The 12,955-nt window shown below is 63.5% G+C and overlaps 1 protein-coding gene across 1 annotated transcript in view; it reads left to right on the top strand.

Annotated features, from left to right (window-relative positions):
* The first annotated feature begins 364 nt into the window (after nt 1-364).
* Nucleotides 365-12,955, top strand: part of LOC123349928 (immunoglobulin superfamily member 1-like) — a 448,190-nt gene continuing 435,599 nt past the window's right edge. Inside the window, exons 1-5 of the mRNA XM_044988230.1 lie at nt 365-463; nt 678-713; nt 1,501-1,791; nt 2,332-2,616; nt 8,127-8,417. Coding sequence (XP_044844165.1) covers nt 433-463; nt 678-713; nt 1,501-1,791; nt 2,332-2,616; nt 8,127-8,417 — 934 coding nt within the window. The 5' untranslated portion in view covers nt 365-432. The remainder of the gene's footprint in view (nt 464-677; nt 714-1,500; nt 1,792-2,331; nt 2,617-8,126; nt 8,418-12,955) is intronic.

Here is a 12,955-nt window from a genome sequence, read left to right as displayed (position 1 = left end):
GTCACTCGGTGGGGGGCACCGTGGGGGGTGGGGATCCCTCCTCTGCTCTGAGCTGCTGCTCCAGGGAGGTTGGATGGATCTGTTGGAAAAGGTTGGGGCAGCCTGGGCATCTCTTGACATCTCCAGAGATTGCCCCATTCCCAGCTGGTTCCCAGACTGGACAGCTCCCATGTGGGACTGGGAGGTGGTAGGGGGACACCAGGCAGCTGCAGGAGGGGATGTGGGTTGCTGGGCATAGCAGGGAGCTGGCTTTGCTCTGACCACGGTAGATTTGCCCCGGAGAGTGCTGAGATTGAAACCATCTGATGGGAAGAAAGGGGCTGAGCGCATCACGGCGCAGTTCCTCATTCCGCTCGCACTCGGGCCTCAGACTCAGTGGAGCTCAACACCGGGGCGTTGGTGGCAGCGCTGAGGGGCCCCCACTGCCCTGTCATGGCATCTGCTGTCACCGTCCTCCTCCTCGGTGAGTATCGGAGACAGCCAGGGCGTGTGCCCATGGGGTGGGGGATATGAGGCTAGGTGTGTGCCAATGGGGGGGGGGATCTGAGACCAGGGCATGTGCCCATGGGGGGGGGGTCTGAGACCAGAGCATGTGCCCATGGGGGGAGGGTCTGAGCCCAGGGTGTAGGACCCACTTGCTCTGGGATCTGGTCACTAACGAGCTGTCTCCTCTCCAGGCTGCTGGCTGGCCGGGCACAGCGGGGTGTGGGGAGGTGAGTATCAGTCTGTGGGGAGGAGGGTAACATCAAGGACGGGGGAGGGGATTCATGGGGTGGGGAAAAGAGGAACAGAGCCCTGAACCTTCCCCCAAACTCAACCCAAACTCCCCCTGGGAGCTCAGACCCGGCCCCGTTCCTCTGTGACCCCCTCCCCTCCCTGGAGTAACGGGGAGCTGAATCTGGCTCCTGGGGTCTGAGGAAGCAGATGGGAACCGTCCCCTGGTTCACAGTCCTGCCCCCGACAAGCTGTGAGAATTGGGCGTAGGGGAGGCACATGGATTTATTTCAGCTCATACACATGTTAACAGGGGCCGTCTGTTGGCTCTAGATCCCCTTGGGGAACCGAAATGTTCACGGTCAGTGCAGCCATGGGGAGAACCCCCCAGATCCGCCCCCAACAGCTCCCTCCCCTGCACTCACAGCCCCCCCCCACATTCCTAAGGCCTGGGGAAAGCTGGGTCTTGCATGACTCCCGCCAGTCACAGACTATTTCCAAATCCAGGTCGGGGGGGGGGCAGAGCTGCAGGGGGGGCACTGGTCAGACTCCCTGGCTGGCCTCAGGTGGGGCGGGGGCGGGGGGGAGGTGATCTCACATGCAGCTGGGTCCTGAGCTACATGTGGGTGACCCCCCTGCCCCCGAGCCCCATGGGCAGGCAGTGCCAACCCTGGTAGGGGACAGACTCCTAGAGAGGCCGAATGACGGATGGACTGAATTGGGGTGGAGGGGAGGTGGTGTGGGGGGTGTCTCCCCTGTTTAACTCCTGTCTCTTGTTGAAAGCAGGGCGTGAATTTCTCAAACCAACCATCTGGGTGAGCCCCAGCCAGGTAGTGGCGCTCGGGGGAAAACTCACCATCCACTGTGAGGGTCGGCAACGATCCATGGAGTTCTTCCTGCGTAAAGCTGGACACCCGAACCCGCAGATGCAGACGGTGCCTGATGGGAATGTGGCTGAATTTCCCATCACCAGTGTTGGCCGGGAAGATGGAGGGAGCTACACCTGCGACTATCGCTCCATAGCGGATCAGAATCGCTCATCGCATCCCAGTGACCCCGTCGAGATCATTGTGGGAGGTGAGGGAGGGGCCCAGCTCAGAGGGAGCAGCAGAGCAGGGGGGGCCTTTCCTAGGCAACACAGCAGTTAGCGGGTGATGGGTGGAGGTGAAGGTTATAAACCTCAGTGTATAGTAGAGATTTGCACAGTCCCCTACAAGTCGGTGGTGGTGCTGTGCACAGAACCCAGGAGTCCTGGCCCCCATCCCCCCTGCTCTCCCCACTAGACCCCACTCCCCCCGCAGAGCCAGGGACAGGACCCAGGAGTCCTGGCTCCCAGCCCTCCCAGCAGAGAAGCCAGGGAGTGAATGGACCCTGGAGACTGGCCTGGCCTGTCACCCACGGGGAGCAGAGCTCTGGGCCCCAGGGGCTGGGGTTGCTCCGTGTCTCATGCTGTGAGCCCAGGGCTGAGGGGAAACTCTGGCCCCTGTGGAAAGGGATCCAGGAGCCCGTCCCCAGGGCCGCCGGGTCTGACCCACCACTGAGGCCGCGTGGTGAGGACGGGTCCCAGGACTGAGTGACGGGGCCTGTGTCTCACGGCCTGTCTGCTTCCCACTGCAGACCCCAGCTACCCCAAACCCAACATCTCCCTGAGCCCCAGCTGGGGGGTCTCCCTGGGGGCAGCTGTGACCGTCCAGTGTCAGGGGCAGCACCAGGGTGTGCGGTTCGTGCTGAATAAAGAGCGACGCCATTTCCCACCTGTGGATTCGGACGGGTTTGAGGCCGAGTTTTCCAGTAGCAACGTTCACCGGGATCTTGGCGGGAGCTACAGCTGCTCCTATCACAGCAAATCGGAGCCGTTCAACGTGTCGTACCCCAGCGACCCCGTGGAGCTGGTGGTGAGAGGTGAGGGGCCCAGCTCGGCGTCCCCGTTCCCAGCCCCACCCCCAGCCAGACCCTCACGAGGGCTCGGTGCCAATGGGACGCTCAGAGCCAGGCTCTGCCCTGAGCCCTGACCCTGCAGAGGGGACGCCTGGCCGGGGAGCAGGGACGGAGTCACTGGGGGGTTCCCCAGCCAGGGGGAGCAGCAGCCCCTGGAGACTCAGGGCAGGGAGGCTACTTTAACGCTGCCCCTTGTGCGTAGGAACCGGGAGTCGCTATTTAATCCCGTGATCCCCTCCCCCCCCATACACTCTCTTCTCTTCTGCAGCTGGAGGCCGGGGCTGGGTGGGTGCCCAGGTCTGGCTCTCACAGCCTGTCACCTGTGCGCAGATCCCGGCTTACCCAGACCCTCCATCTCTCTGAACCCCACTGGGGTCACCGCCCCAGGGACAAACGTCACCATCCAGTGTCAGGGGCAGCGCCAGGATGTGAGGTTCTTCCTGCACAAGGCTGGAGACCTGAACCCGCAGCGACAGATGGACCCTGCTGGGGCCGGGGCCGAGTTCCGCATCCCCAGCGTGGGCCGGCAGCACGGAGGGAGCTACAGCTGCAGCTACCGGCCCCGGTCAGAGCCCTTCGTCTCCTCGCAGCCCAGCGACCCCGTGCAGCTGGTGGTAGCAGGTGAGGGGCCCGGCTCAGCGTCCCAGCTCCCAGCCCCACCCCCAGCCGCACCCTCAGAAGTTCGGCACCTGACGGGATGCTCAGAGCCAGGCTCTGCCCAGAGCCCTAGGACTGGCCTGGTCAGGGAGCAGGGACAGTTTCGCTGTGGGGTTCCCCAGCCAAGGGGGAGCAGCAGCTCCTGGAGGTTCAGGGCTGGGGGAGGGGGGATCCCTGCCTCCAGGGGAGCTGCAGAGCAGGGGGGGCCTTTCCCAGGCAACACATCACTTACAGGGTGATGGACGGAGCTGAAGGTTTTAAACCTCAGTGTATAGTAGAGACTTGCACAGTCCCCTACAAGTCAGTGGTGGTGCTGTGCACAGAACCCAGGAGTCCTGGGCCCCATCCCCCACACTCTCCCCACTAGACCCCACTCCCCTCCTAGAGCCGGGGAGAGAACCCAGGAGTCCTGGCTCCCAGCCCTCCCAGCAGAGAAGCCAGGGAGTGAATGGCCCCTGGAGACTGGCCTGGCCTGTCACCCACCGGGGAGCAGAGCTCTGGGCCCCAGGGGCTGGGGTGGCTCCGTGTCTCATGCTGTGAGCCCAGGGCTGAGGGGAAACTCTGGCCCCTGTGGAAAGGGATCCAGGAGCCCGTCCCCAGGGTCACCGGGTCTGACCCACCACCGAGGCCGCGTGGTGAGGACGGGCCCCAGGAGTGAGTGACGGGGCCTGTGTCTCACGGCCTGTCTGCTTCCCACTGCAGAGCCCAGCTACCCCAAACCCAGCATCTCCCTGAGCCCCAGCTGGGGGGTCTCCCTGGGGGGAACTGTGGCCGTCCGGTGTCGGGGGCAGCACCAGGGCATGCGGTTCGTGCTGAATAAAGAGGGACGTAATTTCCGACCCGTGGATTCGGATGGGTTTGAGGCCGAGTTTTCCAGTAGCAACGTTCACCGGGATCTTGGCGGGAGCTACAGCTGCTCCTATCACAGCAGATCGGAGCCGTTCACTGTGTCATACCCCAGCGACCCCGTGGAGCTGGTGGTGAGAGGTGAGGGGCCCGGCTCGGCGTCCCCATTCCCAGCCCCACCCCCAGCCAAACCATCATGGGGACTCGGTGCCAATGGGATGCTCAGAGCCAGGCTCTGCCCTGAGCCCTGACCCCGCAGAGGGGACACCCGGCCGGGGAGCAGGGATGGAGTCACTGGGGGGTTCCCCAGCCAGGGGGGAGCAGCAGCCCCTGGAGACTCGCGGCAGGGAGGCGACTTTAACGCTGCCCCTTGTGCGTAGGAACTGGGAGTCGCTATTTAATCCCGTGATCCCATCCCCTCTGTTCTCCAGGCCCCGCTCCAGGCAGTGCCCCAGCTTGGGCTGAATGAGGCAGGGGCTGCGGGAGAAGTGGTGGCTTGGTGGACACGGCGCTGGGCTGGGACTCCAGAGATCTGGCCCAGCCCCTGGCGCAGCCACAGACTCTGTGTGATGGGAGCACATCGCGGTTTTCAAAAATGTCCTTCCTTGGCGGGGGGGGGCCTCAATCTTGGGGGATCTCAGGCCAATATCCCACAAACAAAGATGCCCACAGATAGTTGAGACCTCTGCCAATACTGGCCTCAATAGTGCTGCATAAACACAGAGTGAAGAGACAGTCCCTGCCCCTGGGAGCTCACTAAGGAAAGTGAATCTGTGAATGCCTCAGTCTCCCCCCCGACCCCGTAGAATGGGGATAATGATGCCTCACTGCCTCCCGGGGGGCTGACTCCTTTCCTCTGTGGTTCTCAGACCCTGCCGTGCTGGGTGCCAGAGACCAGCCCGTGAGTCATTCTGTGCTGGGAGGAACCGGACGCAATGAATGAGGCAGGGGCCACACATGGCATATGAGGACCCCAAAACAAGGCAACCGAGGCCCCTTGTCTGTGGGGCTGGAAGCCCAGCTCGCAGGGCTGGGATTCTGGGATCTGGGAGAGAATCTCTGCCAGGGGGCCCCTGGATCTGCCCGAGCCTGGGAATCATAGAAGATGAAGGTGGAGATTCCACAACCTCCCTAGGGAGCCCAGTCCAGTGCTTCACCACCCTCCTAGTGAAATAGTGTTTCCTAATATCCAGCCTAGACCTCCCACACGGCAACTTGAGACCATTGCTCCTTGTTCTGTCATCTGCCCCCACTGAGAACAGCCGAGCTCCATCCTCTCTGGAACCCCCTGCTGCTATCAGCCCCCCTCTCCCCCCCCACACTCTCTTCTCTTCTGCAGCTGGAGTCAGGGGCTGGGTGGGTGCCCGGGTCTGGCTCTCACAGCCTGTCTCCTGTGCACAGATCCCGGCTTACCCAGACCCTCCATCTCTCTGAGCCCCACTGGGGTCACCGCCCCAGGGGCAGACGTCACCATCCGGTGTCAGGGGCAGCGCCGGGACGTGAGGTTCTTCCTGCACAAGGCTGGAGACTTGAACCCGCAGCGACACATGGACCCTGCTGAGGACGTGGCCGAGCTCCGCATCCCCAGCGTGGGCCGGCAGCACGGAGGGAACTACAGCTGCAGCTACCGGCCCCGGTCAGAGCCCTTCGTCTCCTCACTGCCCAGCGACACTGTGCAGCTGGTGGTAGCAGGTGAGGGGCCCAGCTCCATGTCCCCGCTCCCAGCCCCACCCCTATCCTCACCCTCAGAAGTTCGGCACCTGACGGGATGCTCAGAGCCAGGCTCTGCCCAGAACCCTAGGACTGGCCTGGCCAGGGAGCAGGGACAGTGTCGCTGGGGGGTTCCCCAGCCAAGGGGGAGCATCAGCTCCTGGAGGTTCAGGGCTGGGGGAGGGGGGATCCCTGCCCCCTGGGGGAGCTGCAGAGCAGGGGGGCCTTTCCCAGGCAACACATCACTTACAGGGTGATGGACGGAGCTGAAGGTTTTAAACCTCAGTGTATAGTAGAGACTTGCACAGTCCCCTACAAGTCGGTGGTGGTGCTGTGCACAGAACCCAGGAGTCCTGGGCCCTATCCCCCCCACTCTCCCCACTAGACCCCACTCCCCTCCTAGAGCCGGGGAGAGAACCCAGGAGTCCTGGCTCCCAGCCCTCCCAGCAGAGAAGCCAGGGAGTGAATGGCCCCTGAAGACTGGCCTGGCCTGTCACCCGCCGGGGAGCAGAGCTCTGGACCCCAGTGGCTGGGGTTGCTCCATGTCTCATGCTGTGAGCCCAGGGCTGAGGGGAAACTCTGGCCCCTATGGAAAGGGATCCAGGAGCCCGTCCCCAGGGTCGCCGGGTCTGACCCACCACCGAGGCCGCGTGGTGAGGACGGGCCCCAGGAGTGAGTGACGGGGCCTGTGTCTCACGGCCTGTCTGCTTCCCACTGCAGAGCCCAGCTACCCCAAACCCAGCATCTCCCTGAGCCCCAGCTGGGGGGTCTCCCTGGGGGGAACTGTGGCCGTCCGGTGTCGGGGGCAGCACCAGGGCATGCGGTTCGTGCTGAATAAAGAGGGACGTAATTTCCGACCCGTGGATTCGGATGGGTTTGAGGCCGAGTTTTCCAGTAGCAACGTTCACCGGGATCTTGGCGGGAGCTACAGCTGCTCCTATCACAGCAGATCGGAGCCGTTCACTGTGTCATACCCCAGCGACCCCGTGGAGCTGGTGGTGAGAGGTGAGGGGCCCGGCTCAGCGTCCCCGTTCCCAGCCCCACCCCCAGCCAAACCATCATGGGGACTCGGTGCCAATGGGACGCTCAGAGCCAGGCTCTGCCCTGAGCCCTGACCCCGCAGAGGGGACGCCTGGCCGGGGAGCAGGGACGGAGTCACTGGGGGGTTCCCCAGCCAGTGGGGAGCAGCAGCCCCTGGAGACTCGGGGCAGGGAGGCGACTTTAACGCTGCCCCTTGTGCGTAGGAACCGGGAGTCGCTATTTAATCCCGTGATCCCATCACCTCTGTTCTCCAGGCCCCGCCCCAGGCAGTGCCCCAGCTTGGGCTGAATGAGGCAGGGGCTGCAGGAGAAGCCGTGGCTTGGTGGACACGGCGCTGGGCTGGGACTCCAGAGATCTGGCCCAGCTCCTGGCGCAGCCACAGACTCTGTGTGATGGGAGCACATCGCGGTTTTCAAAATTGTCCTTCCTTGGGGGGGGAAGGGGAGGGGCTCTATCTTGGCGGATCTCAGGCCAAGATCCCACAAACCAAGATGCCCACAGATAGTTGAGACCTCTGCCAATACTGGCCTCAATAGTGCTGCATAAACACAGAGTGAAGAGACAGTCCCTGCCCCTGGGAGCTCACTAAGGAAAGTGAATCTGTGAATGCCTCAGTCTCCCCCCCACCCCGTAGAATGGGGATAATGATGCCTCACTGCCTCCCGGGGGGCTGACTCCTTTCCTCTGTGGGTCTCAGAACCTGCCATGCTGGGTGCCAGAGACCAGCCCGTGAGTCACTCTGTTCTGGGGGGACCGGACGCAGTGAATGAGGCAGGGGCCACACATGGCATATGAGGACCCTAAAACAAGGCAACTGAGGCCCCTTGTCTGTGGGGCTGGAAGCCCAGCTCGCAGGGCCGGGATTCTGGGATCTGGGAGAGAATCTCTGCCAGGGGGGCCCTGGATCTGCCCAAGCCTGGGAATCATAGAAGATGAAGGTGGAGATTCCACCACCTCCCTTGGGAACCCTTTCCAGTGCTTCACCACCCTCGTAGTGAAATAGTGTTTCCTAATATCCAGCCAAGACCTCCCCGACTGCAACTTGAGACCATTGCTCCTTGTTCTGTCATCTGCCCCCACTGAGAACAGCCGAGCTCCATCCTCTCTGGAACCCCCCTGCTGCTATCAGCCCCCCCCCCACTCTTTTCTCTTCTGCAGCTGGAGTCAGGGGCTGGATGGGTGCCTGGGTCTGGTTCTCAGTGTTTGTCTCCTGTGCGCAGATCCCAGCTTACCCAGACCCTCCATCTCTCTGAGCCCCACTGGGGTCACCGCCCCAGGGACAGATGTCACCATCCAGTGTCACGGGCAGCGCCGGGACGTGAGGTTCTTCCTGCACAAGGTTGGAGACCTGAACCCGCAGCGACACATGGACCCTGCTGGGGACATGGCCGAGTTCCGCATCCCCACCGTGAGCCGGCAGCACGAAGGGAACTACAGCTGCAGCTACCGGCCCCGGTCAGAGCCCTTCGTCTCTTCGCAGCCCAGCGACACTGTGCAGCTGGTGGTAGCAGGTGAGGGGCCCGGCTCAGTGTCCCCGCTCCCAGCCCCACCCCCAGCCGCACCCTCAGAAGTTCGGCACCTGACGGGATGCTCAGAGCCAGGCTCTGCCCAGAGCCCTAGGACTCTACTGGTCAGGGAGCAGGGACAGTGTCACTGGGGGGTTCCCCAGCCAAGGGGGAGCAGCAGCTCCTGGGGTTTCAGGGCTGGGGGAGGGGGGATCCCTGCCCCCGGGGGGAGCTGCAGAGCAGGGGCCTTTCCCAGGGGATGCTCCCCCGGCTGCCCCCGCGCTGGGGACGCACAGAGGAGTCAGGGCCCAGAGGCTGCCGAGCCGGCACCGTCCCCAGCCACAACCCCCCTCCCCGGGACTGACAGTAACGATGATGCTGAGTCAGGGGCTGAGGTGGATTAAGGTTTCCTGGGGCCCTGGGCCAGAGCAAAGGGGGGTCCCTCCCCCCCCTTCCACTTGCGTCCCTCTCCTGTTCCGCCTCCTCGGCCTGCGGCCCCGCCCACAGCCCCGCCCCTTTCTGCCCCTTCCCGGAGCCCCACCCCATTTTCTCCCCCCACTGGAGCTCCACAACCCATTTGCTACTTTCTGCTCCCCACACTGGGAGCCCCAGACCGGAGAAGCTCCGTCCCGCTGCCTCGGCCCTGGGCTGCAGCAGGGAGTGAGTCTCCCAGCCCTGAGGCCACAGCAGGTAGCGAGAGTCCTCCCGTCCCGGGGCCGCACCAGAGGCATTCCCTGCCTCCCCCTGCCCACTGCTTCGGCGGGAACCAGGGTCTGGGTGCTGGGTCTTCTCCGGGGCCCCAAACCGGGCCAGGCCCCCAAGACCAGTGGTTGATCCACCAGTGGTCACAGAGGGTCGGGGGCGAACTCTGAGTCGGTGTTTCAGCCCCTCCCCCTGCCCCGACAGACGCTGGTTCTATTCCCGCAGAGGGAACCGACTCGGCCCAGCCTGGAGCGGCGCCAGCTCCCAGCCACCCGGGCAGCGCGGAGCCAGGTACCGGGGGGAATCTACTGAGTCACAGATTATGGGGCAGCTTCTCTCCAGTGGTTGGCCAGGGGGAGGGAGGGAGGCTGTTCTCAGGGGCAGTGACTCCTCTCCACCAACAGATCTGGGAGGAGAGAGAAGCCTCCTGGTCCGACATGAACCCGCCAGAGCTTCCTGCGAAGTAGCCAGCAGCAGCCAGCCTGGGAGGCGGGATACCGGGCTAGATGGGCCCGTTGGCCTGAGCCGGTGTGGCCATGAGGAAGGGGGTGAAATGCCTTAGAAATGACGGCCAGACTGGCTCAGACAGCGCCCCCTAGCGCCGTGCTGGGGCAATGGGGCCAGCCCTGACCGATGGGGAGAGCGACCCCTACTGAGCCCCCCACCCCCTGCAGTCCAGCGCCCCCTAGTGGTACAAATCTCCCAAACCTTGCTGGCTCTGACCCCACTTGATGCCCTGGGGACCGCAACACCCTCCCCATAGAATTTTCTGCTGCCTGCGCCCTGCAGTGTCCCAGCCCCTTGGGGGGTGGTGGAAACAGACCAGCTGCTCCCGGCACTCACGGCTGCTGCTGTTTCCCAGGCAGATCGGAATCACCGGCACCTCTGGGTCTGACCAGCCCCATCATCGCCGGGGCGAGCGCAGCAGCCGCCGGCCTCCTCCTGCTTCTCCTCCTCGTGGCCTTCGTCTGCTTCAGAAAAACCAGAGCCAGTGAGTGCCCCGTCCAGCGAGGGAAGGGTTAAACCTGCCGCTAGACAGGGCCGGATGGGGTCACGGCTGGGATGGGGGACTGTGCTGGGGAAGCCAAGGAGTGGGGTGGGGGCTCAGCAGGGGGCGCTGTTGCATGTGTAATCCCTGTACACACGCACCTGTCCCACCCCAGAGGGGCCGCATCTTAGGGCCAGCTGAGGGGTCCCCATATAACCAGTCCCTCTGCCCCACCCGCACCATCTGGGGCCGCATCTCAGCACTGAGCAAGGGGTCCCTGTATAACGAGCTGTGGGCACCGGGCCTCTCAGGTACCTGTGGTGCCGGGGGAACTGACCTATGGATCAGGTTCGTTATAACGAGTCACTAACGAGGGAGGATTGGGGACAGGAAAAGCCCCCCGAGTTAGTCTGCCCCTCCCCCCGGTGCATGCTGTGGTGTTGCGCTGCCCCCTGCTGGTCCGTCCCATCCCAGCAGGGATCCAGGCTCAGCACCAGCAGCAGAGGGGACCCCCCAGGTCCCCCCATCCCTGCTGCCCTGTGGGGGGTGAGTGACCGGGCGCTGGGACCGGGGGATCCCGATCGGCTCATGGGGGATTCTGGTTTGTGTCCCTCTGCAGGAAAACGAGACGCACCGAGTCCGAGCAGGTAGGAACCCGGCTCCTCCCCCCTCCCAATGGGCCTGCCGGGGTCACAGGGCTCCTGGGTTCTGTCCCCGGCTCTGGGGGAGGGAGTGGGGGTTGGGGGCCAGGACTCCTCAGAGATGATCTGGGCCTGCTGACAGTGGAGGGGCACAACCCCAGAACAGCTGGAGTCACACCCGCCCCCCCCTCGGAAAACAGTGACCCCCCCCCCCGTGCAGCTCCCAGCTGTTCCTCCGCTCCTGCCTCTGCTCCCCGCTCCACAGCTCAGCTGCTCCGCAGGGAGGGGCCTGGCTGAACCATGTGACTGAGCTGTCGGGGGGGGGGGTCGTGTGACCCTGCTTCCCCCCCCCCCCACATGTGTCACCTCTGCCCAGGTTCTGTCCCCAGCTCTGGCAGGGGAGTGGGGTCTAGTGGGTGTGGTTGGGGGGTTAGGGAACAGGGTTCAATGTGAGGCAGGATCGGGGGCTCTCTGGGTGTGTTGGGGAATCTCCCTGCGGGTGGGGGGATATGACATTTACAAGGGGATTTTTTTTCTCTTTTAGCACCATCCCCTTGGGGGTGTTGAAGGCCCCAGCTCAGGAAGACCCCATCTGTAAGTAATGCACCCAAGGGGGTACCATGGGGTGGGGAGGACACCTCGTGAGGGGCGGGGCTTGTGGGAGCTCCACCCATACAGGGTAGGGCCTGATTTACAGCTGCTGTAAATGGAGAAGGTCCCAGAGGTAGCCAGTGTCAGCTGAGCTTCCTGCCTCCTCCTGACCAGCTATCTGTGGGTCACCCTCCCCTCCCCCTCTAGTTTATAGTCTCCCTCTCGGTGCCCCCTATTCTCCCTCCGAGGCTTGGGGCTTTGCGTGTCCCCCCCTTCATTTCTCCATCAGACCTTCCCAGCCAGTGACCTGTGGGGAATCCCCATCCACTCCCAGCCCCCTGCTCTAACCACTAGACCCTACTCCCCTCCCAGAGCCAGGGTGACAACCCAGGCATCCTGCCTCCCAGCCCCCCTGCCCCGCCATAACCCCCGAGACTCTGCTGCCATCTCTGTGCCTCAGTTTTCCTCTCTGTAACACGGGGCTAATGACCCTGGCCCATGCTGTGGGGCGGGGGAGGGGTGGCTCTGCCGGGCTCTGAGCCCCCTGGCTGGACGGGGGGGTTGGAGCTGGGTGTGGGGTTCTGCCCTAGGCCGGCTGGGGATGCAGCTCAGCAGGTGTCTCTGTTCTGCAGATGCCTCCATCGACGAATGGAAACAGCCACAGGCCCTGGTAAGTGTCCCTGTCTGCCCGCGGGCCCTGACCCCCAAGCCTGACCCACATGTGGCCCGCTCACCTTATCTGTCACACTCAGTATTTTGGGGTGGGGGTGGGGTTGCAGGGGTGTGTGTGTGTGTCTGTGTCCCTGTCACTGCCTGCTGGAGGGGACAAGCCCTGCTCTGTGTGAATGTGTGTGGGGGCAGTTGGTGCACACACACGCACACACGCACACACACACCCAGTGACTCTGTCCCCTCTTGTCCCCAGGAGCCCAGCCCTGGCACCGACAGACTCACCTACGCCGAGCTGGACCGCCAGGCGCTGCAGGCCGAGCCGGGGGACCTGGTATCTGGTCTGAGCTGCTGCACATCACAGGCCACAGAGCCTCACCCACCCACTCCTGTAGCAGACCCCAGCCTCCGGCTGAGTCACTGACAGCCTCAAATCATGGGTTAGAAACTTCAAGTGACAGAGAATCCACCATTGACACTAGTTTAAACCTGCCAGTGCCCCGCGTCCCAGGCTGCAGACAAAGGCGAACGCCCCCCCAGGGTCTCTGCCAATCTGACCTGGGGGGGAAATTCCTTCCTGACCCCAGATAGTGACCAGTTAGACCCTGAGCATGTGGGCAAGACCCACCAGCCAGACACCTGGGAACGGATTCTCTGAAGTAACTCAGGGTAGGTCCATACTTACCGTCTGGGTCGACGCGGAGAGTTCGACTTCTCGGAGTTCGAACTATCGCGTCTGATCTAGATGTGATAGTTCGAACTCCAGAAGCGCTCCGGTCAACTCCGGAACTCCACCACTGCAAACGGCGGTGGCGGAGTCGACCTGGGAGCCGCGGAGTTCAGTCCCGCGGCATCTGGACGGGTAAGTCAGTCGAACTAAGGTAGTTCGACTTCAGCTACGCTATTTGCGTAGCTGAAGTCGCGTACCTTAGTTCGACCACCCCCCGTAGTAT

Source organism: Mauremys mutica, chromosome 15 (assembly GCF_020497125.1).
Source record: "Mauremys mutica isolate MM-2020 ecotype Southern chromosome 15, ASM2049712v1, whole genome shotgun sequence".
NCBI classification, from domain to species: Eukaryota; Metazoa; Chordata; order Testudines; family Geoemydidae; genus Mauremys; species Mauremys mutica.
Note: the sequence above shows the minus strand (reverse complement) of the source record. Positions and strands in the feature narration are given on the sequence as shown.